The sequence below is a fragment of the Rhinopithecus roxellana genome, chromosome 19 (assembly GCF_007565055.1).
Source record: "Rhinopithecus roxellana isolate Shanxi Qingling chromosome 19, ASM756505v1, whole genome shotgun sequence".
NCBI classification, from domain to species: domain Eukaryota; kingdom Metazoa; phylum Chordata; class Mammalia; order Primates; family Cercopithecidae; genus Rhinopithecus; species Rhinopithecus roxellana.
Window position 1 is genome coordinate 23,056,733 of NC_044567.1, and position 27,132 is coordinate 23,083,864.

At 37.2% G+C, this 27,132-nt stretch overlaps 1 protein-coding gene across 9 annotated transcripts in view; it reads left to right on the forward strand.

The window, feature by feature from the left end:
• Nucleotides 1–27,132, forward strand: part of BCAS3 (BCAS3 microtubule associated cell migration factor) — a 733,207-nt gene that overhangs the window by 295,695 nt on the left and 410,380 nt on the right. For all 9 annotated transcript variants that reach the window (XM_030922807.1, XM_030922806.1, XM_030922804.1 and 6 more), the window contains one exon: nucleotides 19,350–19,614. In XM_030922807.1, the coding sequence (XP_030778667.1) occupies nucleotides 19,350–19,614 (265 nt within the window). The remainder of the gene's footprint in view (nucleotides 1–19,349; nucleotides 19,615–27,132) is intronic.

Here is a 27,132-nt window from a genome sequence, read left to right on the forward strand (position 1 = left end):
GGCCTGTCACAAACTCCTGGCCTCAAGTGATCCTCTCACCTGCCTTGGCCTTTCGGAGGCAGCATGTCTGGCCTGTTAGTGAATCTTTACAGCTAAGTTGTTGCCCTTCTTTTGGGATGTAGGTGGTATCTAAAGCCCAGGTTCACCTTGGCTCTGCTAAATTATTGCAGTGCTGCCTATCCTGTTTTGGGAGCATCCCAAAGTGGTTATCCCCACAGTGTGTCAAGTCTGGCTGGGAGTTTGTACCCAGGGACCTGTGTAATGTATCTCCTACTACATGGTGCTGCTGAACAGTCATTCTAATTTGGTGTCTTCTTTGGCCAAGTAACGGAACAGAGTTTCCAGGGCTAGGGATGGTAGTCTAGCCTCCCCACTTTGTCTTTGTCTGTCCTCAGGGTTGTTTCTCCCATCAGGCAGCCACGGTACTTCCCAGTTAAGGCAAGGACAGTTTTCCTGCCAGAGCATCCAAGATGGTGGGAAACCTGGTTTACCTCCTCAATCTTACTTTTTCCAGTATAGTCACCATGAGTTAGGGGGAGATTTTCTGTGCTCTTGATGCCAGGCAGAATCAGGGGAGGGGCATCACAGATCTGGAAGTCTGAATCTTTTAGCATTCACTCTGAGGTTTTTTTTCTCTTCTCTGTGGCCTCAGGAATTGTCTCATCCTCATATTTGGGTTCTGAATGTTGCTGTTAAAATCTGGATACTATATATTTGTTTTTGGTTTTCTGCAGGGGTAGTGAAGCCAGGTAGCTTCTATACCACCATTTTGGAACTAGAAGTCTCCATCTTCTAGTAGAAATTATTTTAAAGCATCTATTATTACTGTGTTCAGTGATATGAAGGAAAATATGCTTCTTTTAAATAAAAGGGTAGGAAATATCAGCAGAAAAAGAGAAAATACAGGAAATTACCTAGTGAAAAGTCCACAACTTAAAAATACAATATCAAAAATAAAAATGAAATGGGTGTGTTAACAGCAGAATTTGATTGAGTAAATGAATTTGAAGATAGATCACTAGAAATTTCCAAACTGAATGAGTGAAAAAATAGAAAATAAGTGGAGTCTTAGCAACATGTGGGACAATATCAGAGGCATCGTATCTGTAGTTATTGCAGAAGGTGAGGAGAGTAAGGGAGGAAAAAAAAGTCTAAAAGTGGAAAACTTTACACTTTTGTCAAAAGACATACATTTACAACTTCAAAAAGATAAGCAAACAACACATCAGATTAAATACAACAAAAACCATGTCAAAGGACATCATAGTCATTTTTCTGAAAACCAAAATAAGGAGGAAATCTTGAAAGTAGGCAGATGAAAGTAATGCATTGCACACAGAGAAAGTACATTTTAACACACTGTTGACTTCTCATTGGAAACCATGGAAGTCGGAAGACAGTGGAATAACATGTCTGAAGGACTCCAAGAATAAAATATTGGCCACCTAAAGTTTTCCATCAAACAACAGTATCTCTCAAGGATGAAGGAGCAGTAAAGCCAGGACATCCACACTAGAAATTATGCTAATGGCGCATAATACCAGAAGCAAACTAAATATTTAAGAAATAATGAAAAATGTGGTCATTTATTGTTGAATAGAAAGGATAATTTTTCCCTTTTGAAAATTTTTGTCTAATATATGGGTATGATTGAAATAGTGTGGGGGTATTGTATTGTATATACATGTAATGCATATGACAACTATAGCACAAAGATGGAGGATGCTAGGGCGGAGGCAGGTATATAGAGCTGTACTATTGCAAGATTCAACATTGCTATACATAAAAAATCAGTACTTCAATGAAAATGGCATACTAAAAATTGTTCAGTTAATGCAAAAGACAGGAAAGGAAATGCAGAAGCACAAGAAAAAGAGGAATAAACAGAAAACAAATATTAAGTGGTATATCAAAATTCAACCATATAGAAATTAAATATTAATGTACTCCAATATAAAGGAAGAAATTATCTATAAGATAATATTGACTATAGAGACATTAATATGATAGTAAATGTATGTTAAAAGATACATCATGCAAATAAGAAACATAAGAATACTGGAAATTCAACTATATTAGTATCGAGTAAAATAGAATTTAAGACAAAGCCTGTTACCAGAGATATTTTGTATTGTTGAAAAGTCAAATTATCAGGAACATTTAAGTGTATGCACCTAAACTCAGTTTTAAATGCACGTAATTTAAATGCACCTTGACATTTTGGGCTGGGTGATAAAAAAGAAAATAAATATATGCATCTAAAACTGAGTTTTAAAATACATTAAATAAAATCAGAATTAATAGGATGAATAATTCTACAATCAGCATTGTTGATTTTAATACCACTTTATTGATGTTTGATAGAATAGAGAAAAAAGACATAAATTATTAGAATAACACTGTTAGCTACATTAGCCTAATAGATAACCAAACGCAACAACTGCAGAATACATATTATTTTCAATTATGACATCATGCATAGTTTGAATGGATGTGAAACAGTGGATAATAGATGGTACTTAAGCCAGAGGCAAAACATTTATTACTGATGGATTTGAATGGCAATCACAGTGCAGTGCAGGGTACTGTAGGCTTGATAAGCAGCTTGATTCCAGTCATTTCCATCAGTGAATAGAATCTTACCTTGGCCATGAGTGATCCAGATTGTTCAATTAGCAGCCATGATTTGTTTGCAGAACTCATGTCCCCAAAGAGGTGCATCTGTAATCTGCAAGTGTTTAGTCTTCCTTCCGGCAGATGAGACCACTGGCCAGGCCATTGCCAACTGAGGAAAAGTCAGTAAAAATAAAACTTCTAGAGGGTTTTCAGAATTAGGAGTCAGCAAACTTTTTCTTTAAAGGACCAGATAATAAGTATCTTTGACTCTGCATTCCATGCGATCTCTATACTCAGCTCCCCTGCTGTCATACAAAAGCATCCATAGACAGTACATAAATGAATGGGCACGGTTGGCCCACCATCATAGTTTTTGCCTACCCCTGAATTAAAGCTGGGGTGATGGCTTTGCATTATTCTGTCATGCTGGTTGCTCCTTATTTCAATCAGTCTTCCAGAGTTGTTGAGGTTATCCAGCTGTCAAGGCCCAGTGGGCATCATCAGATTTCATCTTAGCTGAGCCATCAGTGAATCAGGCCCAGGTATTTAAAGGAAGCTCTGTGAGTCCAGTGCCTCTTGAGCCAGTGGCATGCTTCAGACAGTGGAGTAAAAGATAAAAATGGCTGTAATACCCAAGGTTCTGCTCAACCAGGCTGGCTGTACTCTTGAATATACCATTTCTATCTGAATAGCGGTCCCTGTTGGTTGGGCTCTTCCCACCTTGTTCATTTTCAAGTTTGAGTTGACCCATCCCCAATGGGTCTAGAAAGTCAGGAGGCCTCCATGGGTCAATTGTTCAATTACAGTTAGAACTTTGTAGCTGGTTAATAGCTGCCATCTAAAAAAGGGAGTGTACTTGGTGGCTGCATCAGGCAGGTGGCGATGTTGTACTGAGATAACACCTCTGAGTACTTCAGCAGCCATTAAGTCTTTACCTAAACATTTTACTCTTGGAATCCTATGTTGTTTCTGGTATAATATGGGAAGGAACTGGAAGTCTAGTAGGTGGTCTGTTGTGCAGTTGTCCCATTATCACCTCAGTGTACATGTCCGATGGTATCCTCTGGCATAAACATTTAAGTACAGTCATGTAAGCCAGTTATATATTCATCAACATAATTGATGATAAATACCAGTTATAAATTTATTTATAAATAAATTTATTTATGTTGAATAATATTGGTAAATAATTGATAAATACCAGTTATATATTCATCAACATAAGTCACAATGATAATACATTGAATTGGCCTGAAGGGTCCCACCATTTTGCATCCCATTCCAGTGTATCTTTCCCCAATGAAAAGCATGGACTAGTGTGTTTAACGTGCACATGCCAGTTGCTCCAGTGACAATTGCCCTTTGGTAATGTATCCCCTGTGTGCATGGCAGGGGAAGCTGCCCTTTGGATAAGGTGGGACCGCTAGGATATTGGGCTTTTATCTCACTTGGCCTTTTTTTTTTCTTCTTCTTCTTCTTTTTTTTTTTTTGAGACAGGGTGTTGCTTGCTTTGTCACACAGGCTAGAATGTAGTAGTGCCATCATTGCTCACTGCAGCCTTGAACTCCTGGGCTCAAGAGATCCTCCACCTCAGCCTCCCGAGTAGCTGGGACTACATACAGGTGCATACCACCATGCCCAGCTAATTTTTATAAAAGTTTTTTTAGAGAGGGTGTTGCTATGTTGCCCAGGCTGGGCTTGAATCCCTGGCCTCAAGAGATCCTCCCACTTTGGCCTCCCAAAGCTCTGAGATTCCAGGCATGAGCCACTGTACCCAGCCTGAAAGTGCAAGTGTTTTTATCAGTTCCGACGGATAAAAAATGTTGAAGTACATGGCTGGGAATGTCTCTAGAACTTGTATTTTAATTCCCCTTTTTATATTTTTATGTGTTTTCATTAAACATAACCTCATCAAATGGCTTGGACTTTGGCAGGTGGTTGCTGCTATATGCAGTTATCTTTATGATTTGAATGCCATTTTTGTAGGCATCTGAAAGTTTAGTACTCTTGGTCTTGAGACTTTTTATCCAAGCACTCTCTGCTCTTGGGTTTTCTTTCTTTTCTAGTAGGGTTAGAAAGGGCGTTGTTATTTGAATCATTAGGCATACTTTTGGCCATAGAAAGAAAACCACATTTAACAATGGTTTTTTAAAACCAGAGTTTATTTTTATCACATTATGAAAAGTTTGCTGCTGGTCGTGGCTCAATGATGTCTTTGTGACTTTTTTTGCTCTTTCCCTCGTGATTCCTTTATAAATATCACTTCCCTGGGCATCATTTCAGACTTCAAGGCAATAAGATGGGGAGAAGGGGCAGCATCAGTCATGTTAATTTCCTTTATCAGGAAAGCGGATACTGTTTCAGAATCCTGCAATAGCCACCTGCCTTTGCGTGATCATAACTGTGTCACCACTTGTTATAAAAGAGGCTGGGTAATCACATATTAAGTGTTTGTGGTGGCATCCAGTGAAGGAGTGAATGTTGGAGATGGATGTTGGATTTGCCTCTCAGCAGTTAAATCTATATAATCATCACCACAATTAAGATATAGAATATTTTTCTTATCTCAGAAACAACTTTCCTCCTGCCCTTTTTGGTCAGTGCTCTCTGCCCTGCTGCTGCCCTAGACAACCATTGCTATTCCCTCATTATTTAAAAAAATGTGTGTGTGTGTGTGTGTGTGTGTATTTTTTTTTTTTTTTTTAGAAGGGGTTTTGCTGTGTTCCCCCAGGCTGGAAGGCAGTGGTGTAATTTCAGCTCCCTGCAACCTCCACCTCCCGGGTTCAAGTGATTCTCCTGCCTCAGCCTCCCGAGTGGCTGGGATTACAGGTGCATGCCACCATGCCTGGCTAATTTTTGTGTTTCTAGTAGGGTCAGGGTTTCACCATGTTGGCCAGGCTGGTCTCGAACTCCTGACCTCAAGTGATCCGCCTGCCTCGGCCTCCCATAGTGCTAGGATTACAGGCGTGAGCTACTGCACCCAGCCTAAAAATATTTTTTCTGTAATTTCTAAGGTTTGATACGGGGTTGGAGGGAATGCTATTGGTGGTCACTGTATTTTCTAGCCTGGTATTGCTGATCAATACCAGAGTTATTATTTAAGTATTCTAAAAATGCATATTTCTTGGTCATCCCCCCTCCTACCCAAATACCTACTGAATCATAATTCCGAAGGTGGGACCACAGGATCTGCATTTTGTACAGATAATCTAAGTGTTTCTTATCACACTAAAGTATAACAATCAATCTCTGCTTTAGATTTTAGGATGTTAAATAATTCCAAAATGTTACCACTCTTATAAATTGAGGTTGTTACTGAGTTTTTGGTGGTGAATTCACAGCCTTATAAAATGCTAATTTCTACATCTTAGATGCTGAAATGTAGTAACATTTAGTTCTAGTATCCAATCCTCCTGTTTCATATGTGCTTTGACTTGAACCCATTTTGTGAATTAATTTTTTTAAGTTTTGATAAAATGTTGAACATAATTGAAAAGACTCTTGAGAAATTTTATGTTCCATGTGAGTATATCTACTGCATTAGATATTGGTTGCCCCAAATACTACAGTTTTGAATTCTCAAATCAATGAAATATTTAAAAATGAATAACTCACATTACTCAAAGTATTTGTATAAATCAGAATTACTGGACTATGACTATAGTACGTTTTAAAGAGCAAATATATTAGCTTTTTGAGGCCTAATTGGTTTCTGATTAGCCAAATTTTATGTCATTATAATGAGAAATAAATGTGAGATATTATGCTAACTAATACAGGAAAGATTTAATGAATGGTAAATTACATAACCTAACATAAATTTGCAAAACATTTAATTAAACACTGTAATGCTGTATTTGTATTTCATTAATTAAGAACTGATATTTGTATACTTAAAAACTCCAAATTGGTAATAATGAGTGCCCTAATGAGGATTCCCAGATTAAGTTAGGTGCTGTTTGCTTGAGTTTTTCTTCTCATGGCACACTTTTATGCTGAATGGAAGGAAACTTAACAAGAACATCTGGTTATACCTTTTACCCATATTATATTCAAGCCGCTTGTTTAACCCAACCCCAGATGTGAAATGAGCCAAGATAGGCACAGATAAAAATGCTAGTTTAGGCTTCTCAGCAGCTGCTTACCTTCCTTTGAGCATAGGACAGCAATGGCATCTCTAAGAACTAAGGGGGCTGTTAAATGAAACCACAAACTATAAAAAGAGGCTATAGAACTTCACTTTCAGCAAACTAGTTAGTTACTGTTCCTTTCATTTTTTTATGACAGATTTATTGAGGTATAATTCACATACATAAAGTTCACCATTTTATAACGTACAATTCAGTGTCTTTTTAGTATATTCGCAGAGTTATACGTTGATCACTATCATTCAATTCAAGAACATTTTTCATCACCCCATAATGAACCTTGTATCTATCAAGTCACTCTCCATCCACTTCTCCCTGATCCTTGGCAATTACTGATTTATTTTCTGTATCTGTGGATTTGCTTATTTTATTATTATTTTTTATTATTATTTTTTTTTTATTATACTTTAAGTTCTAGGGTACATGTGCATAACGTGCAGGTTTGTTACATATGTATACTTATGCCATGTTGGTGTGCTGCACCCATCAACTCGTCAGCACCCATCAATTCATCATTTATATCTTGTATAACTCCCCAATGCAAGCCCTCCCTCCTCCCCCCTCCCCCCTCCCCATGATAGGCCCCAGTGCGTGATGTTCCCCTTCCCGAGTCCAAGTGATCTCATTGTTCAGTTCCCACCTATGAGTGAGAACATGCGGTGTTTGGTTTTCTGTTCTTGTGATAGTTTGCTAAGAATGATGGTTTCCAGCTGCATCCATGTCCCTACAAAGGACGCAAACTCATCCTTTTTTATGGCTGCATAGTATTCCATGGTGTATATGTGCCACATTTTCTTAATCCAGTCTGTCACAGATGGACATTTGGGTTGATTCCAAGTCTTTGCTATTGTGAATAGTGCCGCAATTGGGTATATACCCAAAGGATTATAAATTATTCTACTACAAAGACACATGTACACGGATTTGCTTATTTTATACATTTCATGTAAAATGGAATCATACAATATGTGGACTTTTATGTCTGGTTTCTTTCACTTTGCATAATGCTTCAAAGTTCGTCCATTTTTAAATATGTATCAGAAACTTCATTCCTATTCATGGGTGAATACTATTTCATTATATGGATATATCACATTTTGTTTATTCATTTATCAATTGATAGACATTTAAGTTATTTGCATGTTTGGGCTTAGGAATCCAGCTGTGAACATTTGTATATAGTTTTTTTTTTTTTTTTTTTTTTTTTTTTGAGATGGAGTCTTGCTCTGTCACCCAGGCTGGAGTGCAGTGGCTCAATCTTGGCTCACTGCAAGCTCCACCTCCCAGGTTCACACCATTCTCCTGCCTCAACCTCCCAAGTAGCTAGGACTACAGGCACCCGCCACCATGCCCAGCTAATTTTTTGTATTTTTAGTAGATATGGGGTTTCACTGTGTTAGCCAGGATGGTTTCGATCTCCTGACCTCATGATCTGCTGGACTTGGCCTCCCAAAGTGCTGGGATTATAGGCATGAGTCACCACGCCCAGCCTGTATATAGGTTTTTGTATGAACGTATGTTTTTAGTTCTCTTGGATATCTAGGAGTGAAAATGCTGGGTCATATGGTAACTTTATGTTAAACTTTTGGAAACAATTTTTTTTAAGCTTTTATTTTTTAGAGATGGAGTCCTCTGTTGCACAGGCTGGAGTGCAGTGGCTCAATCATAGCTCACTGCAGCCTCGAATTCCTGGGCACCAGTGATCCTCCCACCTCAGCCTCCCAAGTGATTGGGACTACAGGTACATGCCACCACACCTGGCTGTTTTTCTTTTTTCTTTTTGTAGGCACAAGGTTTCACTGTGTTGCCCAGGCTTATCTCTCTGGCTTCAGGTGAACTTTCCACTTCAGGCTCCCAAAGTACTGGGATTACAGGCGTGAACCATTGCACTTGGCTGAAGCACTTTCTAAGTGGCTACACCATTTATATTTCCCCTATGGAAATTAGAGGGTTTCAGTTTCTACACATCCTCACCAAAACTTGTTTTCATCTTTTTTATTTTAGCCATTCTTTTGGGTATGAAGTGGTATCTCGTTGTGGTTTTTATTTGCATTTCCTTAATGACTAATAATGTTGAGAGTCTTTTCGTATGCTATTGGCCATTTGTTTATCTTCTTTGGAGAAATATTTGTCTCAGTCCTTTGCTTACTTTTAATTGGGTTGTCTTTATGCTGTTGAATTAAGTTATTTATGTATTCTAGATACTAGATCTTTATCGGAAGTATTATTTGCAGATACTTCGTCCCATTCATTTTATGGCTTTTTTTGCTTTCTTAATGGTATTCTTTTTTTTTAAAACAGGGTCTCACTCTGTTGCCCAGGGTAAAATGTAGTGGTGTGATCACAGCCCACACCAGCCTTGACTTCCCTGGGCTCAAGCAATACTCCCACCTCAACCTCCTGAGTAGCTGGGACTACAGGTAGCTGGGACAACAGGCGCACACCACTATGCCCAGCTAATTTTTCTATTTTTTTGTAGAGGCGGGGTTTCACCATGTTGCCCAGTCTAGTCTTGAACTTGTGGGGTCAAGTGATCTGCCCGCCTCAGCCTCCCAAAATGTTGGGATTATAAACTGGAGCAACCGTGCCTGACTTTTGTTGTTGTTGTTCTTTTGAGACAGGTTTTCACACTGCTGGCATGCAGTGGCCCCAGTATGGCCCACTGCAGCTTCAAGCTCCTGGGCTGAAGTGATTCTCCCACCCCAGCCTCTTGAGTAGCTGGAACTACAGGCATGTGCCACCATGCCAGGCTCATTTGTTTTTGTTTTTTATAGAGACAAGTCCTTGCTGTGTTGCACAGGCTAGCCTTGAACTCCTGGCCTCCAGCAGTCCTACTTCCACCTCCCAAGGTGCTGGGATTATAGGCATGAGCTACCATGCCCAGCCAATGTATTCTTTGTACACAAAAAATTTTTAATGTTGAAGAGGTATGATTTGTCTACTTTGACTTGGGTTGCTTATAGGTGATCTCGATTAAGAGTCCAAGTGAGAGACTAATAAAGTAACCTGGTAGATGATAGTGTTTTAAGGGTTTTTTTTTTTTTTTCTTGAGATGGAGTCTCGGTCTGTCACCCAGGCTGGAGTGCAGTGGCATGATCTCAGCTCACTGCAGCCTCTGCCTCTCAGGTTCAAGCAATTCTCCTGCCTCAGCCTCCCGAGTAGCTGGGATTACAGGTGTGTGCCACCACACCCAGCTAATTTTTGTAGTTTTAGTAGAGACAGGGTTTCACCGTGTTGGCCAGGCTGGTCTGGAACTCCTTACCTCAAGTGATCTGCCTGCCTTGGCTTTCCAAAGTGCTAGGATTACAGGTGTGAGCCACTATGCCTGGCCACAAGAGTGATAGTAGTATGTTGATAGCAGTGAAAACAGACATTTGGACAGAGTTGGAATATATTTTTATGATGACAATAGTAATAATAGCAAACATCTTTGTATAGTGCTTATTAAGTGCTAAGCACTCTTCTAAGTGCTGTATGTGATAACTCATACCCAACAACCCTATGAAACTGGCGTAATTATTCCTATTTTGCAAATGAAGAATCTCAAGGCACAGAGCTGGTAATTAACTTTCATATGGCCATATAGCTTGTAAGTGGTAAATATATTTACTATGATATATTGCCTCTAGATAAAGCTTAAAATATATGTGGCTTTATGTTCATAGTACTGTTTCCATGTATTTTCATAATATTCTATAATATCAAACTTTGTAGGTTATTTTTCATTTCAAATTGGTATTTTAAATCTAATCTGAAGAGAAATTGTATGTGTATGCACAAATGTGTATATGTAGTTATGTGATATATATAAATGGATAGATATACTGTATTTTTGCATTAACAGTTGCCTGAAAGAAGGATGTGTTCCAAGATAATGAAAAATAGTTGTGGGATTTATGTGTGTGTGATTTTTTTTTAAATACTAAAGTGATTTTCTGTGTTCATGTTTTGTTATTTTATTATATATAGCTATATTCTACTTTGAAAACAAGCAAAATGTCTGCTTGCTATTGAATGTCATTTTTCTTCAAGCAGATAATCCATATTTTTAAAAATTAATTAATTTATTTTACAAATTGGGGTCTCACTCTGTTGCCCAAGCTAGAGTGCAGTGGCACAATCATAGCTCACTGCAGCCACATAACTCCTGGGCTTAAGCGATCCTTCTACCTTAGCCTGAGTAGCTGGGACTACAAGTGCACCGCTGCGCCTGGCTTGCTATTGAATTTTTTAAAGTACGTTAAAAATAAAGTACCTTAATTTCATTGGTCTCATGTTCTTAACTCATGTCTTGTATGGATTTTTCTTAAGGGAAGACTTTCTTTGGTTTTTCCTCTCTGTACTGTGGAGAATCTAATAACACTAACTTTGAATTTCAACTGAGCAAAAGATTATTCCAATAAAAAGAATGCCATTCTTCTCATTGTAGATCTATATTACAAAAAAACTATATTGAAATATTTTAATTTGAATTGCATCAACAAAAATTTTTGTCAAAATTTTGTTTTTCTCTTGTTATAAACAACTACATAGTACTCTTGATTTTGCTTTCTTGTCTTCAAGGCCTAAAATTTATTATCTGGTCCTTTACAGAAAAAGTTTACTGACCCCAGTTCTAAAAGAAACCTCCACTTCTCTCATGTCCACAAACATTTTCTGTGTCGGTTTTATAGGATTTTGAAATGTGGCCAACCAGGAGTACAAATAGTTTATCTCTTGCTCTTCACAGCTGCTTAGTACCTGAGTTCAAAATACTGACTAGTGAGTGTCTTAAAGAAATAATCATATAAATATGTTTGTGTCCTAAATTTCAGAGCAGAGGTTTGGATAGTGAGTGGTACCTGGACTTGTTTAATATTTGTTATCACAGTTGCCTAATCTATACACGGTAAATGTTATTTGTCATGATATTCATGATATTTAGTGCTATAGAATTCAATCAGTAATATGACTCGACTCCTATCTAGCTCTTCTTTTTATAATGAGAAAATGTTAATTAGAAATAACGTTCCGTACACTTTTACACTGTTGGTGGGATTGTAAACTAGTTCAACCATTATGGAAAACAGTATGGCAATTCCTCAAGGATCTAGAACTAGAAGTACCATATGACCCAGCCATCCCATTACTGGGTATATACCCAAAGGATTATAAATCATGCTGCTATAAAGACACATGCACATGTATGTTTATTGCTGCACTATTCACAATAGCAAAGACTTGGAATCAACCCAAATGTCCATCAGTGACAGACTGGATTAAGAAAATGTGGCACATATACACCATGGAATACTATGCAGCCATAAAAAAGGATGAGTTTGTGTCCTTTGTAGGAACATGGATGCAGCTGGAAACCATCATTCTCAGCAAACTATCACAAGAACAGAAAACCAAACACCGCATGTTCTCACTCATAGGTGGGAACTGAACAATGAGATCACTTGGACTCGGGAAGGGGAACATCACACACCGGGGCCTATTATGGGGAGGGGGGAGTGGGGAGGGATTGCATTGGGAGTTATGCCTGATGTAAATGATGAGTTGATGGATGCTGACGAGTTGATGGGTGCAGCACACCAACATGGCACAAGTATACATATGTAACAAACCTGCACATTATGCACATGTACCCTAGAACTTAAAGTATAAAAAAAAAAAAAAAAAAGAAATTACGTTCCGTAATTGAGGTCCAAAAATCATGCAGATAATGTCATCATCTTATTACTAGTTTTCCATTTTTACAGGATTTTTCCATTTTTAATAATGTCTGAAAAACCATCCAGCTAGTTAACTAATAGCAATAGTTACATTATTTTACATTTTGTGGATAGGCAACTTGTTATCCTCTGTAATGTTATTGAAAGGATTACACTTTCCCTGCTTATTTTGACAGCTAGTATCTTTAGCAGTCCTTCTCTGCTCATTTATATATGCTGATATGTCTTCAAGGTCATAGAGCAGAATCACTTCTCTAATAGCAGTTTTCTAAAAAAGCATTAGATGGAATTCTGTCTTCCTGCCTTGATACTGATTGTTAACACCACCTCTATATCCTGAGTATTCTTAAAATGAAAGAAAGAAACGCCTTTTTAGTGATAGACCAGGAAGTGGTCTTGATTATAAGTGTTTTGGAAAAAGATGTTAGATAACATAGTTCAGTTTCACTGTGGCTGGAACATAAATTTCTCAATGATAAATCTAAAGATGCCTTTCTTTATATAGTTGACTCTGTGATGTGAAAATGCATTTCATATTATGATATTAATTTATTCAGGTACTGTATTTCTCTTCTCTTGCTTCTTCTGTTTACACCTTACTTTGTCCTGCTTTTTTCCTTTCTCTTGCTTTTCTACTACTTTCAGTCTTTCTTTTAATGGGATCCCTGATCTATTCAGAAGTCAGTTAAGCTGAACATAATCGTAGGCAAGCTACAGAGGTTAAACACTTCTGGAGTAACTATTTATCCGAAATACTGGAATTATTGGCAGTTAAATTTCTCAGCTTTCAGGACAGTCTTTAATTATATCATTAAGGTGTCATTTGGATGTGTCACAGTAGAGATTAGTAGGCATGTGGTTGAATTTTGAGTTTGTTCATGTATTGATAATGTTTGTCTAGCAGTTTTCTAGCAATGAAGTATCTTGTCTTGATACATAAGGCTAAAATTTCTTTTTTATTTATAAGGTTCCAGGCTGTATTAGAAACTTGTACTTTAATGGCTACCTATAGCTTTTGTTCATGGTGCATTTCTGAAATATGTAGTCTTATTTGAAGATCTAATACATTGAAAAGTGCTTCTCTGACCACTTGGGGACTTTTACCTAATTTTTGTTATTACAATGAAGCAAATATGCCTCATACACATAGATATGTATATATACAGCTATTTTTTAATTTTTAATTTTGTGGTTACATAGTAGATATGTATATTTATGGGGTACTTGAGATATTTTGATAACAGGCATATAATACATGGTAATCACATCAGGGTAATTGGGGTATCCATCACCTCAAGCATGTATCCTCTGTGTTACAAACAATCCGATTATACTCTTTTAGTTATTTTAAAAATATTTTTTAATTATTAAAAAAAATTTTTGTGGGTACATAGTAGGTAGGTGTATATATTTATAGAGTACATGAAATGTTTTGTTTTATCCAGGCGCTGTGACTCAAACACCTGTAATCCCAGCATTTTGGGAGTCCAGAGTGGGCGGATTACCTGAGGTCAGGAGTTCGAGACCAGCCTGGCCAACATGATGAAACCCCTTCTCTACTAAAAATACAAAAATTAGACGGGCGTGGTGGTCCATGCCTGTAATCCCAGCTATTTGGGAGGCTGAGGTAGGAGAATCACTTGAACCCAGGAGAAGTCGCAGTGAGCCGAGATTGCACCATTGCACTCTAGCCTGGGTGACAGAGTGAGACTCCATCTCAAAAAAAAAAAAAAGAAAAAGAAATGTTTTGTTTTAATACAGTCATACAAAGTCAAATAACTGCGTAGTGAAGAATGGGATACCCATCTCCTCAAGCATTTATCCTTTGAGTTATAAACAATTTTATATATATATATATATTTCTTTTTGAGACAGAGTTTCACTCTTGCCACCCAGGCGGGGGTGTACTGGCATAATCTCAGTTCACTGCAACCTCCTGCCTCCAGAGTTCAAGTGATTCTTCTGCCTCAGCCTCCCCAGTAGCTGGAAGTACAGGCGCATGCCAGCATGCCTGGCTAATTTTTTGTATTTTTAGTAGAGACGGGGTTTCACCACATTGGCCAGGCTGGTCTCAAACTCCTGATCTTGGCGTCCCAAAGTTCTGGGATTATAGGTGTGAGGTACCATACCTGGCCCCAATTATATTCTTGAAGTTATTTTAAAATATATGATTAAGTTATTATTGACTGTAGTCACCCTATTGTGCTATCAAATAGTAGGTCTTATTCATTCTATTTATTTAAAAATGTAAAATTAAATTATTGACTCCAGTCACCCTGTTGTACTATCAAATACCAGATATTATCCATTTTTTTCTATTTTTTGTACCCATTAGCCATCCCCCCTCCTCCCTCCTCCCTCCACTACCCTTTCCAGCCTCTGGTAAACACCCTTCTACTCTCTATCTCCAGGAGTTCATTATTTTGTTTTATTGATTGATTTATTGAGAGGGAGTTTCACTCTGTTACCTAGCCTGGAGTACAATGGTGCGATCTCAGCTCACTGCAACCTCCACCTCCTGGGTTCAAGAGTTTCTCCCACCTCAGTCTCCGGAGTAGCTGGAATTACAGGCGCACACCACCATACCAGGCGAATTTTTGTATTTTTAGTAGAGACGAGGTTTTACCATGTTGACCAGGCTGGTCTTAAACTCCTGACCTCAAGTGATCCGCCTGCCTCGGCCTCCCAAAGTACTGGGATTACAGGCATGAGCCACCGTGCCTGGCTGAGTTCATTGTCTTAAGTTTTAGATCCCACAAATAAGTGAGAACATGCAAAGTTTGTCTTTCTGCAAGTGGCTTATTTCACTTAGCATAATAACCTCCAGGTCTGTCCATGTTGTTGCAAGTGACAGGATATTATTATTTTTATGGCAAGTAGTATTCCATTGTGTATATGTACCACATTTTCTTTATCCATTCATCTGTTGGTGGGTCCTTGGGTTGCTTCCACATCTTGGCTATTGTGAATAATGCTGCAGTAAACATGAGAGTGCAGATAATCTCTTTGATATACTGATTTCCTTTCTTTGGGGTATATACCTAGCAGGAGGATTGCTGGATCGCTGGATCATACAGTAGCTCTAGTTGTAGTTTTTTCAGGAACCTCCAAATTGTTCTCCATATGGGTTGTATTAATTTACATTCCCACCAATAGTGTATGAGGGTTCCCTTTTCTCCACATCCTTGCCATCATTTGCTATTACCTGTTTTTTGGATAAAAGCCCTTTTTTTAAACTTGGGGAAGATGATATCTCATTGTAGTTTTGATTTTCATTTCTGTAATGATTATTGATGTTGAGCACCTTCTCGTATACTTGTTTGCCATTTGTATGTCTTTTGAGAAAATCTATTCATATCTTTTGCCCATTTAAAAATAGAATTGTTAGATTTTTTTTTCTTTTGAGCTGTTTGAGCTCTTTATATTTTCTAGTTATTAATCTCTTGTCAGATGGACAATTTACAAATATTTTCTCCCAATCTGTGGTTTATCACTTTGTTGATTGTTTCCTTTGCTGTTCAAAATCTTTTTTAACTTGATGTGATCCCATTTGTCTATTTTTGCTTTGGCTGTCTGTGCTTGTAGGGTAATACTCAAGAAATCTTTGCCCAGTTCAATGTCCAGGAGTTTCCCAAAATGTTTTCTTGTAGTAGTTTCATAGTTTGAGGTCTTAGATTTATTTAAGTTTTTAATCCATTTTTATTTATGTGGATGGCGAGAGATAGGGATCTGTTTTTATTCTTCTGCATAAGTATATCCAGTTTGCCCAGCACTAATTATTGAAGAGACTGTGTTTTCCCTAATATATGTTCTTGACATCTGTGTTGAAAGTGAGTTCACTGTAGTATGTAGATTTGTTTTTTGGTTCTCTGTTCTGTTCCATTGGTCTATGTGTCTGCTTTTATGCCAGTACCATGCTGTTTCAGTTACTATAGCTCTGTAATATAATTTAAAGTCAGGTAATGTGATTCCTCCAGTTTTTTGTTTTTTGTTTTTTTCTTTTTGCTCAGGTTCGCTTTGGTTATTCCGAGTCCTTTGTGGCTCTGTATACATTTTAGGATTATTTTTTCTATTTCTGTAAAGAATGTCATTGGCATTTTGATAGGGATTGCATTCAATCTATAGATTGCTTAGGGTAGTATGGACATTTTAACAATATTGATTCTACCAATCCATAAACATGGAATATCTTTCCATTTTCTTGTGTCCTCTTCAGTTACTTTTTATCAGTGTTTTGCAGTTTGCATTGTAGAGAACTTTCACTTCTTTGGTTAATTGCTAGTTATTTATTTGTAGCTATTGTAAGTGGGATTACTTTGTAAATTTCTTTTTCAGATTGTTCACATTTGGCATGTAGAAATGCTACTGATTGTTGTATGTTGATTTTGTATCCTGCAACCTGGCTGAATTTGTTTATCAGTTCTGATAGTTTTTTGGTGGAGACTTTAGGTTTTTCTGAATATAAGATCATATGATCTGCAAACAAGGCTCATTTGACTTTTTCTTTTCCAATTTGGATGCCTTTTATTTCCTGTCTGATTGCTCTGGCTAGGACTTCCAGTACTTTGTTGAATAAAAGTGATAAAAGTAGGTATCCTTGTCTTGTTCCAAATCTTGGCAGAAAGGCTTTCTGTTTTTCCCTGTTCAGTAAGATGCTAGCTGTGGGTCTATTGTACATGGCTTTTCTTGTGTGGAGATATTTTCCTTCTATACTCAGTTTTTTGAGAGTTTTTATTATGAAGTAATGTTGAATTTTTATCAAATGTATTTCCAGCATCAATTGAAATGATTATATGGTTTTTATCCATTATTCTCTTGAATAATATTGTCATATTGATTTGTGTATGTTGAGCTGTCCTTGCATTGCAGTTTGCATTGTAGAGAACTTTCACTTCTTTGGTTAATTGCTAGTTATTTATTTGTAGCTATTGTAAGTGGGATTACTTTGTTTATCCCAGCTGTCCTTGCATACCTGGGATAAATTCCACTTGGTCGTGATAAATGATTTTTTTAAATGTGTTGTTGAATTTGGTTTACTAATATTTTGTTGAGGATTTTTACATCAGTGTTCACCTGGGATATTGGCCTGTAGGTTTCTTTCCCTCCCCTCCCCTCCCCTCCCCTCCCCTCCCCTCCCCTCCCCTCCCTTCCCTCTTTCTTGTTTTTTCTTTTCTTTTCTCTCTTTCTTTCTCTCTTTCTCTCTTTCTTTCTTTCTTTCTTTCTTTCTTTCTTTCTTTCTTTCTTTCTTTCTTTCTTTCTTTCTTTCTTTCTTTCTTTCTTTCTTTCTTTCTTTCTTTCTTTTTTCTTTGATGTATGTGTTTGGTTTTGGTATCAGAGTAGTACTAGCTTTGTAGAATGAGGTTGGAAGTATTCCTTCCTCCTCTATTCTTCTCAATAGTTGGAGTAGGATTGGTATTAGTTCTTCTTTAGATATTTGGCAAAACATCTAAAATTAAGCAGTGAAGCCATTGGTCCTGGATTTTTCTTTGCTGGGAGACTTATTTTTTCATGGTTCAACCTTGTTAGGTTGTATGTGTCTGGGAATTTATCCATTTCTTCTCGATTTTCCAACATATTGGCATATAATTGCTCATAGTAGCCTCTAATGATCCTTTGAATTTCTGTAGTATCAGTCATAATGTCTCCTTTTTCATCTCTGATTTTATTTATTTGAGTCTTCTTTTTTTCTTAGTTCAGCTAAAGATTTGTCAATTTTATTTTTTCAAAAAACCAACTTATCGTTTTGTTAATCTTTTGTATTCTTCATTTCAATTTTATTTATTTCTGCTTTGATCTTTATTATTTATCTTCCACGAATTTTGGGTTTGGGTTCTTCTTGCTTTTCTAGTTCTTTAAGATGTATTGTTAGGTTGTTTATTTGAAGTTTTCCTTTTTTTTATTTAGGTGATTTAAGTGCTTATAACTATAAACTTCCCTCTTGGTACTGCTTTCACTGTATCCATATATTTTTTCATGTTAAGTTTCATTCACAAATATCTTTATTCTACTGTGCTTTTTCTCTTGTCTGGATTTTTAAAAACACTATTTGACAATTGTTTTAGGTGGTGGAAAATTAATTTAGTCAGTGTAGAAAACTTAAGTATCTGTGACCTGCTTTCCTTTTAGAGGCTACGCTTGAAAATGCTTATAACAGCATCAAATTTTCCTTAGCTTTCTTTAATTTTTTCTCAAATAAGTAAATGGAGATATTTTTGCTCAAGTTGTCACCAGTTGACTGATACTGAGATAAAGGTAGTAAATTCAATTTGCTAATTCAAAAATACTGGAGATTCCTTATTTACTGTATGATGTGTCATACAAATGAACTTTCCCTGGCTTAGGTCTGTGGCTCACCACTTGTTTTTGTAAATAAAAACAAGTTTTTTTTTTTTTTTTTAACATAACTTCACTCATTCATTTACTTATGTTCTGTGACTGCTTTGACAGTCCAAAAGTAGAGTTGAGTAATTGCAACAGACAGTAGAGCTTTTACATCCTACAAGGCCATATGGCCTCTTATAGAAAAAGCTTGCAGATACATGAGACACTGCAGATACATGAGTTATTATTGTTATCAGTTATGTGTGTGTGTTGGGGGGCAAAGGGCATTGAGTGTTTTAAGATCTTATTTCTTTGCATTTCACCTCTCTTCAGGATCCTGTATCCCTGACTATTGAAGTAACATTCTACCTAATGGAGTTTTGGTCAGCAAAACTCATCTGTGGAGTAAATTTTTATTTATTACCTGATCTTAGGTACATTTGATAATGAGGCAATCATTTATATTCATATTTGGTGATGTGTGATACTCTTAGATAAATCCAAGTAGTTTGAGACATTTTTATATCTTTTCTTATCTCATTTCTAGGTGCAAGACATCTGCTTCAGCCATGACTGTCGCTGGGTTGTGGTCAGTACTCTCCGGGGTACTTCCCACGTTTTCCCCATCAACCCTTATGGTGGCCAGCCTTGTGTTCGTACACATATGTCACCACGAGTAGTGAATCGCATGAGCCGTTTCCAGAAAAGTGCTGGACTGGAAGAGATTGAACAAGAACTGACGTCTAAGCAAGGAGGTCGCTGTAGCCCTGTTCCAGGTCTATCAAGCAGCCCTTCTGGGTCACCCTTGCATGGTAATTTTCTCTGTCTCCACTGTTGTCTTGAGTCTTCCTTCCCTTTGTCCTTATTTTTACAGATCTGGGGTAAAACTAAACTTGTTATAGTCCGTTCATGTAAAAAGAAGATCTTAGGCTTATATGAAATTCTTAATTATTAAATCATTTAATAAATTGGAGCCAGTATAGTAATGGTGATCTTTACCATGCTATTTTAACTCCCTGTTTCAATATATGAGGTATATTTGGTATCATATTTATGGAATATAAAACTTGGAACTATTTTTATAACTTCAGGGAACTGAGCCTCCTTTTTACTTATCTCTTCCAGAACATTGTGTTCAATGGGACACTGTAGTTTATTAAGAAGTATTTATTGTTGGAAAGAAATAGTCATGGGTAATGTGTGTTTTAGATAGAGCAGCATTTGCTTTTTTTTTTTTTTTTTTTTTTTAAATGATGTCTTGCACTGTAGCCTGGGCTGGAATGCAATGGCGCAATCTCGGCTCACTGCAACCTCTGCCTCCCAGGTTCAAGTGATTCTCCTGCCTCAGCCTCCTGAGTAGCTGGGATTACAGGTGCCTGCCACCACGACTGGCTGATTTTCTGTATTTTTAGTAGAGATGGGGTTTCACTATGTTGGCGAGGCTGGTCTTGAACTCCTGACCTTGTGATCCATCCACCTCGACCTCCGAAAGTTCTGGGATTACAGGCGTGAGCCACCACGCCTGGCTGCATTTTATTTTAAAATGGGATTGGCGGGATTTCTGCTAGTGTGTCACAGGAAAAGCAAACAAAAAATAATGTATCTCAGTAATTTATCTTAGAGCAAGTAGCTGTGTAACCATCATCCCAATCAATAAATGGAACATTATTGGAATCTCTCTTTTGCATACCTTCTGCATAACATTAAACCACAATTCTCATTTTTATGGTAGCCACTTCTTTACTTTTTAAAATAGTTCTACTCCTAAGCAAGTGTCCTTAAACACTGTTGTTTCCATTTTATGTAAATGAAATTATAGAGCAGGTATATTTTGATATCTTTGGCTTCTTTAACATTGTATTTGTGAGATTAAGTTTTGTTGTTGCAGGTAGGTTTAGTTCATTTATTTACAGCTCTCATTTATTCCATTGTACTTCTATTTATTTATCCTTTCTACTACTGCTGATGTACATTGCATGGTTTCAGGTTTGGGGATAATATGTATACTAATTTTTGAGTGGAAATTCTTGATCATAACGTAGATGAATCTTAACCTTGATAAATAACACTGGAGTGGTTGTACCATTTCATTCTCACCAGAGCGACAGAAAACGTTGGCATTAGATCACCTTTTCTGGAGCATTGCAGATTTCCCTTGATGGGTGACCATATTAGGTTTTCAAGATTGGGGAATCTTATATAGAGAGATTATGGTTACCACAGAAAGTCATTGTTATTTTATTAATTGACCTGAAATTCACATAACATAATATTCGCCATGTAAACATGATGGTACATTCATAATGTTGTGCCACCACAACCTCTGTTTACAAAGCATTTTCCTCACTCCAAAAGGAAACCACATATTCTTTAAGCACTTACTCCTCATTCTTCTTTCCCCTAAACCCCTAGCAAACACCACTCTCTGCTTTATAGATTGTTACATGTACTTGTTCTGTGTATTTTATATAAATACAATTATAGAATATATGACCTTTTGTTTCTGCCTTCTTTCATTTAGTATAATGTTTTTGAAATTCATCCACATTGTAGTATATATTAACACCTCATTCCTTTTTGTGGGTAAATTATATTCCATTGTAGGAATATAACACAATTGATCCATTCATCCACTGATGTACATTTGGGTTGTTTCTACCTTTTGATTATTGTGAATAGTGCTGTTATGAATATGTGTGTTCACATATTTGAGTACTTCGTTGTAATTCTTTTGAGTATGTACCTTTCTTAATTTGTTTCAGCTTCTATACTGACCACATTACACATTCTTTTGTAGTATCTGATGAATTCCAGATGTGTGTGTATATATACACACACATACATACTGTAGGAAGCTTTAAGATAGACTGAAAAAATATAGCTAAATGTTATCCTCGGAACTTTTGTAACTCAAAGAAATGGGACCTCTTTTTACTCCTGAGATCGTACTTTATGCTTTTGTTCTACTATTTTTAATGAGAATGATTGTTATTCATGTGTATTTAACTTAACTAGTGACCCATGATATTTAAGGTTGAAAGTTTTTAGAATCAGTCCTAGATACAAAAGGTCATTGGGAACTAAACATTGAGTATACATGGACATAAAGATGGGAATAGTAGACACTGGGGACTCCTGGAGGGAGGAGAGTGGGAGGGGGTGAAGGTTGAAAAACTACCTGTTGGGTACTATGCTCACTACCTGTGTGACAGGATCATTTGTACACCAAACCTCAGCGACGTGCGGTTTACCCATGTAACAAACTTACACATGTGCCCCCTGAACATAAAATAAAAATTGAAAAAACAATGCTTATATTGAAAAAAAATAGAATTTTTATAAAATAAAATTTAGAAAGCTATGAGATATTGGTATTTTCAGCTATTTGTAAGATGTTTTGTTTCAGACTTAACTAGTTACATGTTTTGGTGTTAGTGTTAAAATTGTGTTCTCTATGTAGATGCGTAGTATAGGTTCTTTGGGGGCTTTTCTTTTTGTGTTAAATGTTTTTCTTAACATAAAATTTTACCAAAATCTTTTGGCAAAGCGATTCACTGTATACATGGGGCAGCTAGGTCAATAAGAGAAACCACAGATGTATTAGTAAATTAAGAAGAATTTGTGATCCCTACATTTATATGTCTTCAGAAAATACTCCCTTGAGCTTCTTTTTTGTTCTTATTCTTGCTTCTTTATTTGGCAAACCACATAAGAGGTTTCTGTGTTAGGCTTCGAGCATAATATGCACAAAAGATTATGGTCATTCCTACCCTCATGGATCTTCTATTCCATGGGAAAAGACAGATATTAAATGACTGCGAACAAATATCTCTCAATATACTTTTGCTGAAGGTTGCAAAATTCCAGTGAAGGATTTTGTCATTTGTAAAAGGACAGTAGTTAAAGAGCAATACTAGATTTCCAAGTCAAAATATACTGTTTTCGCTCAGCTTTATTGCTTTCATGTCTCTCCTCATGTTTTTTGCAGAAATGTCAGAGAGGAGAATCCACACTGTTTGACTATGCTGCTGTACTTAAGATTTCCTTTAGAAAGCAAGGAATTTCAGACAGCTTATTCCTCCTGATAGATAACACGTGTTAAAATTTTATTTCCCTCTATTTCTCTGTGTAGTTTTTCTCATTTTTGAAGCATGGACCTTACAGTGATGGTCATTTTTCTTCATGTTTTTTTGTATCTTACATGTCATAACAAAATGGGCATTGTTGTTGGTTAGTTCTAAAAATGATGTATTTACAGTTTGTGTGGGTAAACAGTCTGATGCTGGTCAAAAACAATGTAAACCATTGAACAGGGAGGGATTCATCTTGAAAATGAATCATGTTTTGGCGGTATTACCGTTGTTTGTCTGTGCTCTTTTTAGCCAAGTAAAGGAAACTGTTAAATAACAGTTGATATAGGGGTATTTCCTTTTTACTCTTTGGACCCAATCCAGTTTAAGTTAGGATTATTTTATCTATTTGCCAGTTTTTTTTTTAACTTTCCAGAGGATGTTTATTTATTTGAAATATATTCTTTATAAATATCTCTTCCATTTCCTATCTTGTTGCCCGAACATCCACTTTGTCTAGTTGAGGAGTTCTTGTGATCCGTGAACAGGATAGGAAGAAAATTTACATCTTTATATTCACTATCCTTTAACCAAAAGTAAGCATTTCCTTTTTATTATGAACATGGAAAATACATGACAAAAATATTAACCGTGCTTGTGAGACTGTTACCAATAGAAAATGCAGAGATACTCATATCACTTTATATATGAATTATATATCTCGAAGTGTCTTGCATTATTGAATATATTTTAAAATATTGTTTTTACTCATCACTACTGTGAAATTATTATGATTATATAATATTTTAGTATTAATTGATTATATACATTACTATAACACTTTATTTTTAGTATATTGATAACTGTACTTTAATATAGTTCATTTTCTTTGTAATTATATGTCTTTTCCCCATGCCTTGTAAGTATTATTCTGGGAAATATTCCTCAGGCTTCCCCAGACGGTCCAAATAGTTTGTGGCACAAAAATGGTTAAGAATCCCTGATCATCATTTTTTCCCTCATCTGTATCAGTAATCTCTAACAATTTTTTACTATCACAAGCACTTCCTTTGTTAACCACAAATATGATCTGCCAATTTTCTGCTTAAGATCTTTGTGTCTCACCATATTCCTAGAAGGTTAGAAAATGTCCCATCTTATTTCCAGCTTCTTGTCTAACCATATCTAGATTTCTGTACCCTTCCTTGAATATGCCACATGTATTTATTTTTGATAACTTTCCTATTTGCAGCTTTTCTTTGACACTATTACTGCCTCTTTGAATGCGTACTAAGCAAGCTAAAATATTACTGCCTCTCTTAAGCCTTCTTTTGCTTTTTGTAGTCTTTGTCAACCTTGATATTGGTATGTTCTGCATACTTCTATCGTATTATAATATGCAGGTTATTCATTGGCATGTCTAGGCTTCCTATTAGATTGACCTCCATGAGCACAGTCTTTTTGGTGTTTCTATTTGTATCTTGGAAATTGATATAGATTCTAAGGCTTTATTTATTTTTTTGAGATGGAGTCTTGCTCTGTCACCCAGGCTGGAGTGCAGTGGTGCCATCTCAGCTCCCTACATTCTCTGCCTTCTGGGTTCAAGCGATTCCCCTGCTCAGCCTCCTGAGTAGCTGGGATTATAGGTGCATGCCACCATGCCCAGCCAGTTTTTTTCTTTTCTTTTCTTTTTTCTTTGCTTTGAGACGGAGTCTTGCTCTGTCTCCCAGGCTGGAGTGCAGTGGCACGATCTTGGCTCACTGCGACCTCCACCTCCCAGGTTCAAGCGATTCTTCTGCTTCAGTCTCCTGAGTAGCTGGGATTACAGGCACCCACCACCACGCCTGGCTAATTTTTGTACATTTAGTAGAGACAGGGTATCACTGTGTTGGCCAGGCTGGTCTCGGACTCCTGACCTCAAGTGATCTGCCCACTTTGGCCTCCCAAAGTGCTGGGATGAGACATGAGCCACCACGCCCAGCCGAATTTTTGTATCTTTAGTAGAGACTGGGTTTTGCCATGTTGACTAGGCTAGTCTCAAACTCCTGACCTCAAGTGGTCCATCTGCCTTGGCCTCCCAATGTGCTGGGATTACAAGCATGAGCCACCGCGCCCGACCAGATTCTAAGGCTTTAAAACAGAGTTTTAAAACATCTTTGAAAGTTGTTCTAAGAAGAACAATTTAGATTTACATAATTACTTGCTAGAATGAAGAGCTTTTTTTCATAGTAACAACTTAAAAATATCAACATCTCTAAGATGTAGTCATTTGATCAACAACGTTAATTAGTGTTTATTGTGTCCAGGCACTGTTCTGAGTTACAGGAATTTAGCATTGAACAAAAGAGAAACATGTCCGTGTTCCCATGGAGCTACAGAGAAAAGTGAGGGAAGAAGAATAGGGAATGGCTAGGGAGGGTTGCAATTTGAAATTAGTATGCTTCCCATAGGCCTTACTGAGATGATGGCATCTGAGCAAAGATCTGATGGAAGTAAGAGAGAAATTCATGTAGAACAGCCTGTGTAAAATCCTGAGGTGGGAGTGTGCCTGGAATATTCAAGGAATGATAAAGAGACCAGTGTGGCTGAAGCACATGGTGTAAGGTGTGTAATAGGTGATGAGATCAGAGAGGTAATGAGGGCAGATCATTGTCAGCCTTTCATGCAGCATGAGATGCGGGGCGGGGCGGAGGAGGGCTCTGGAGGGCATTGAGAATAAGAGTGTCATGATAATACTGTGTTTTGGCAAGACTAGATTGGAGATCTGTATTGAGAACACACAGTCTGTACGTGGACATGGGTGGAAACTTAGTTGAGACCAGTTAGGAGAGTATTGCAAAAATTCTGGCAAGAAAAGATGAGGTTTGGAGTAAGTTGTTTATAGTGAAGATTGTGAGAAGGCAATGGATTATTGATATATTTTTTATGGTATGGCCATCAGAATTTCTGGTACATTTTATGTCAGGCATGGAAGAAGAGATGAGTCAAGATAACTAGTAAGACTTTTAACCTAAACGTTGAGAAGGATAGGGTTGGTGTCAGTTGAGATGAAGAATGCTGTGGATAAAGCAGGTTTTGGGATGGGGACAGGATCAGGAATTTTGGACGTGTTAAGTTTAATATGATGTCTCTTTGACCTCCTACTGATGTTAAGTAGGTAGTTGGTTATATGAGTCTGGAGTTCAGTGGAAAGCAGTCATTTATATAGGGATAAATGTTTGCAATACATAGATAATAGCTGAAACAGAAATGAGATGAGATTACCTTGTAGGTAAGTGAGTATAAAAAAGAGATGTCCCAGGACTGAGCCCTGGGGCCCTCCGACATTAAGTAGCCAGTGACATACAAAGGAAAACTATATATGAGAAATCCTAGAGGCCAAGTGAATTAATTTTTTTAGAAAGAAGGAAATGATTAATGTGTTAAATTCTACTGATAGATCAATGAAGACAAGAACTGAGAAAAAGGCAGAAGACCATTAAAATTAGTAATGTAGAAGTGTGGCTCCCAACCTTTTTGGCATCAAGGACTCGTTTTGTGGAAGACAGTTTTTCCCTGGGCCAGTGCGGGGAGGGGTGGGAGGCTTGGGGATGAAATGGTTGCATCTGAGATCAACAGGCATTAGTTAGATTCTCATAAGGAGTGTGCAACCTAGATCTTTGCATGTGCAGTTCACAATAGGGTTTGTGCTCCGATGATAATCTAATGCTGCTGCTGATCTGATAGGAGGTGAGCACAGGTGGTAATGCCCACTTGCCAGCCACTTACCTCCTGCTCTGCAGCCTGGTTCCTTACAGGCCACAGACCGATACCAGTCCACCGCCTGGGAGTTGGGAACCCCTTGTGTAAAAGACATGTATCTTTGATAAGAACACTTTTGGTGGGATGGTAGGTGCCTGGTCCCAGTGGATTTTAGTAAGAATAGGAAAAGACAGTGTTGACAAGTATTTCAGAGAGCATTGATGTAAGGGGAAGCAGGAAAATGTAGAGGGGACAGAGGATGTTGCTTCCTTTTTCATAGGGAAATGGATAGTGAGGATGGGTGCAGGTATCGGAGCTTTGAGGAGAAAGGCAAAGGTAAGAAGTAGTCCTCTAGGAGAATAGGCATTCCTTTCAACTGTTAGTAAATTTTTTTTTTGAATGAATAAAGCATATCTTCCATCGTTATTTGTGCCCTAAGTAAATTTAATTACGTCTTTGCTTTCCAGCTTCAATACCATGTTTCTACACCTGAATTACTTTCTCCCTACTTCTTCAGGT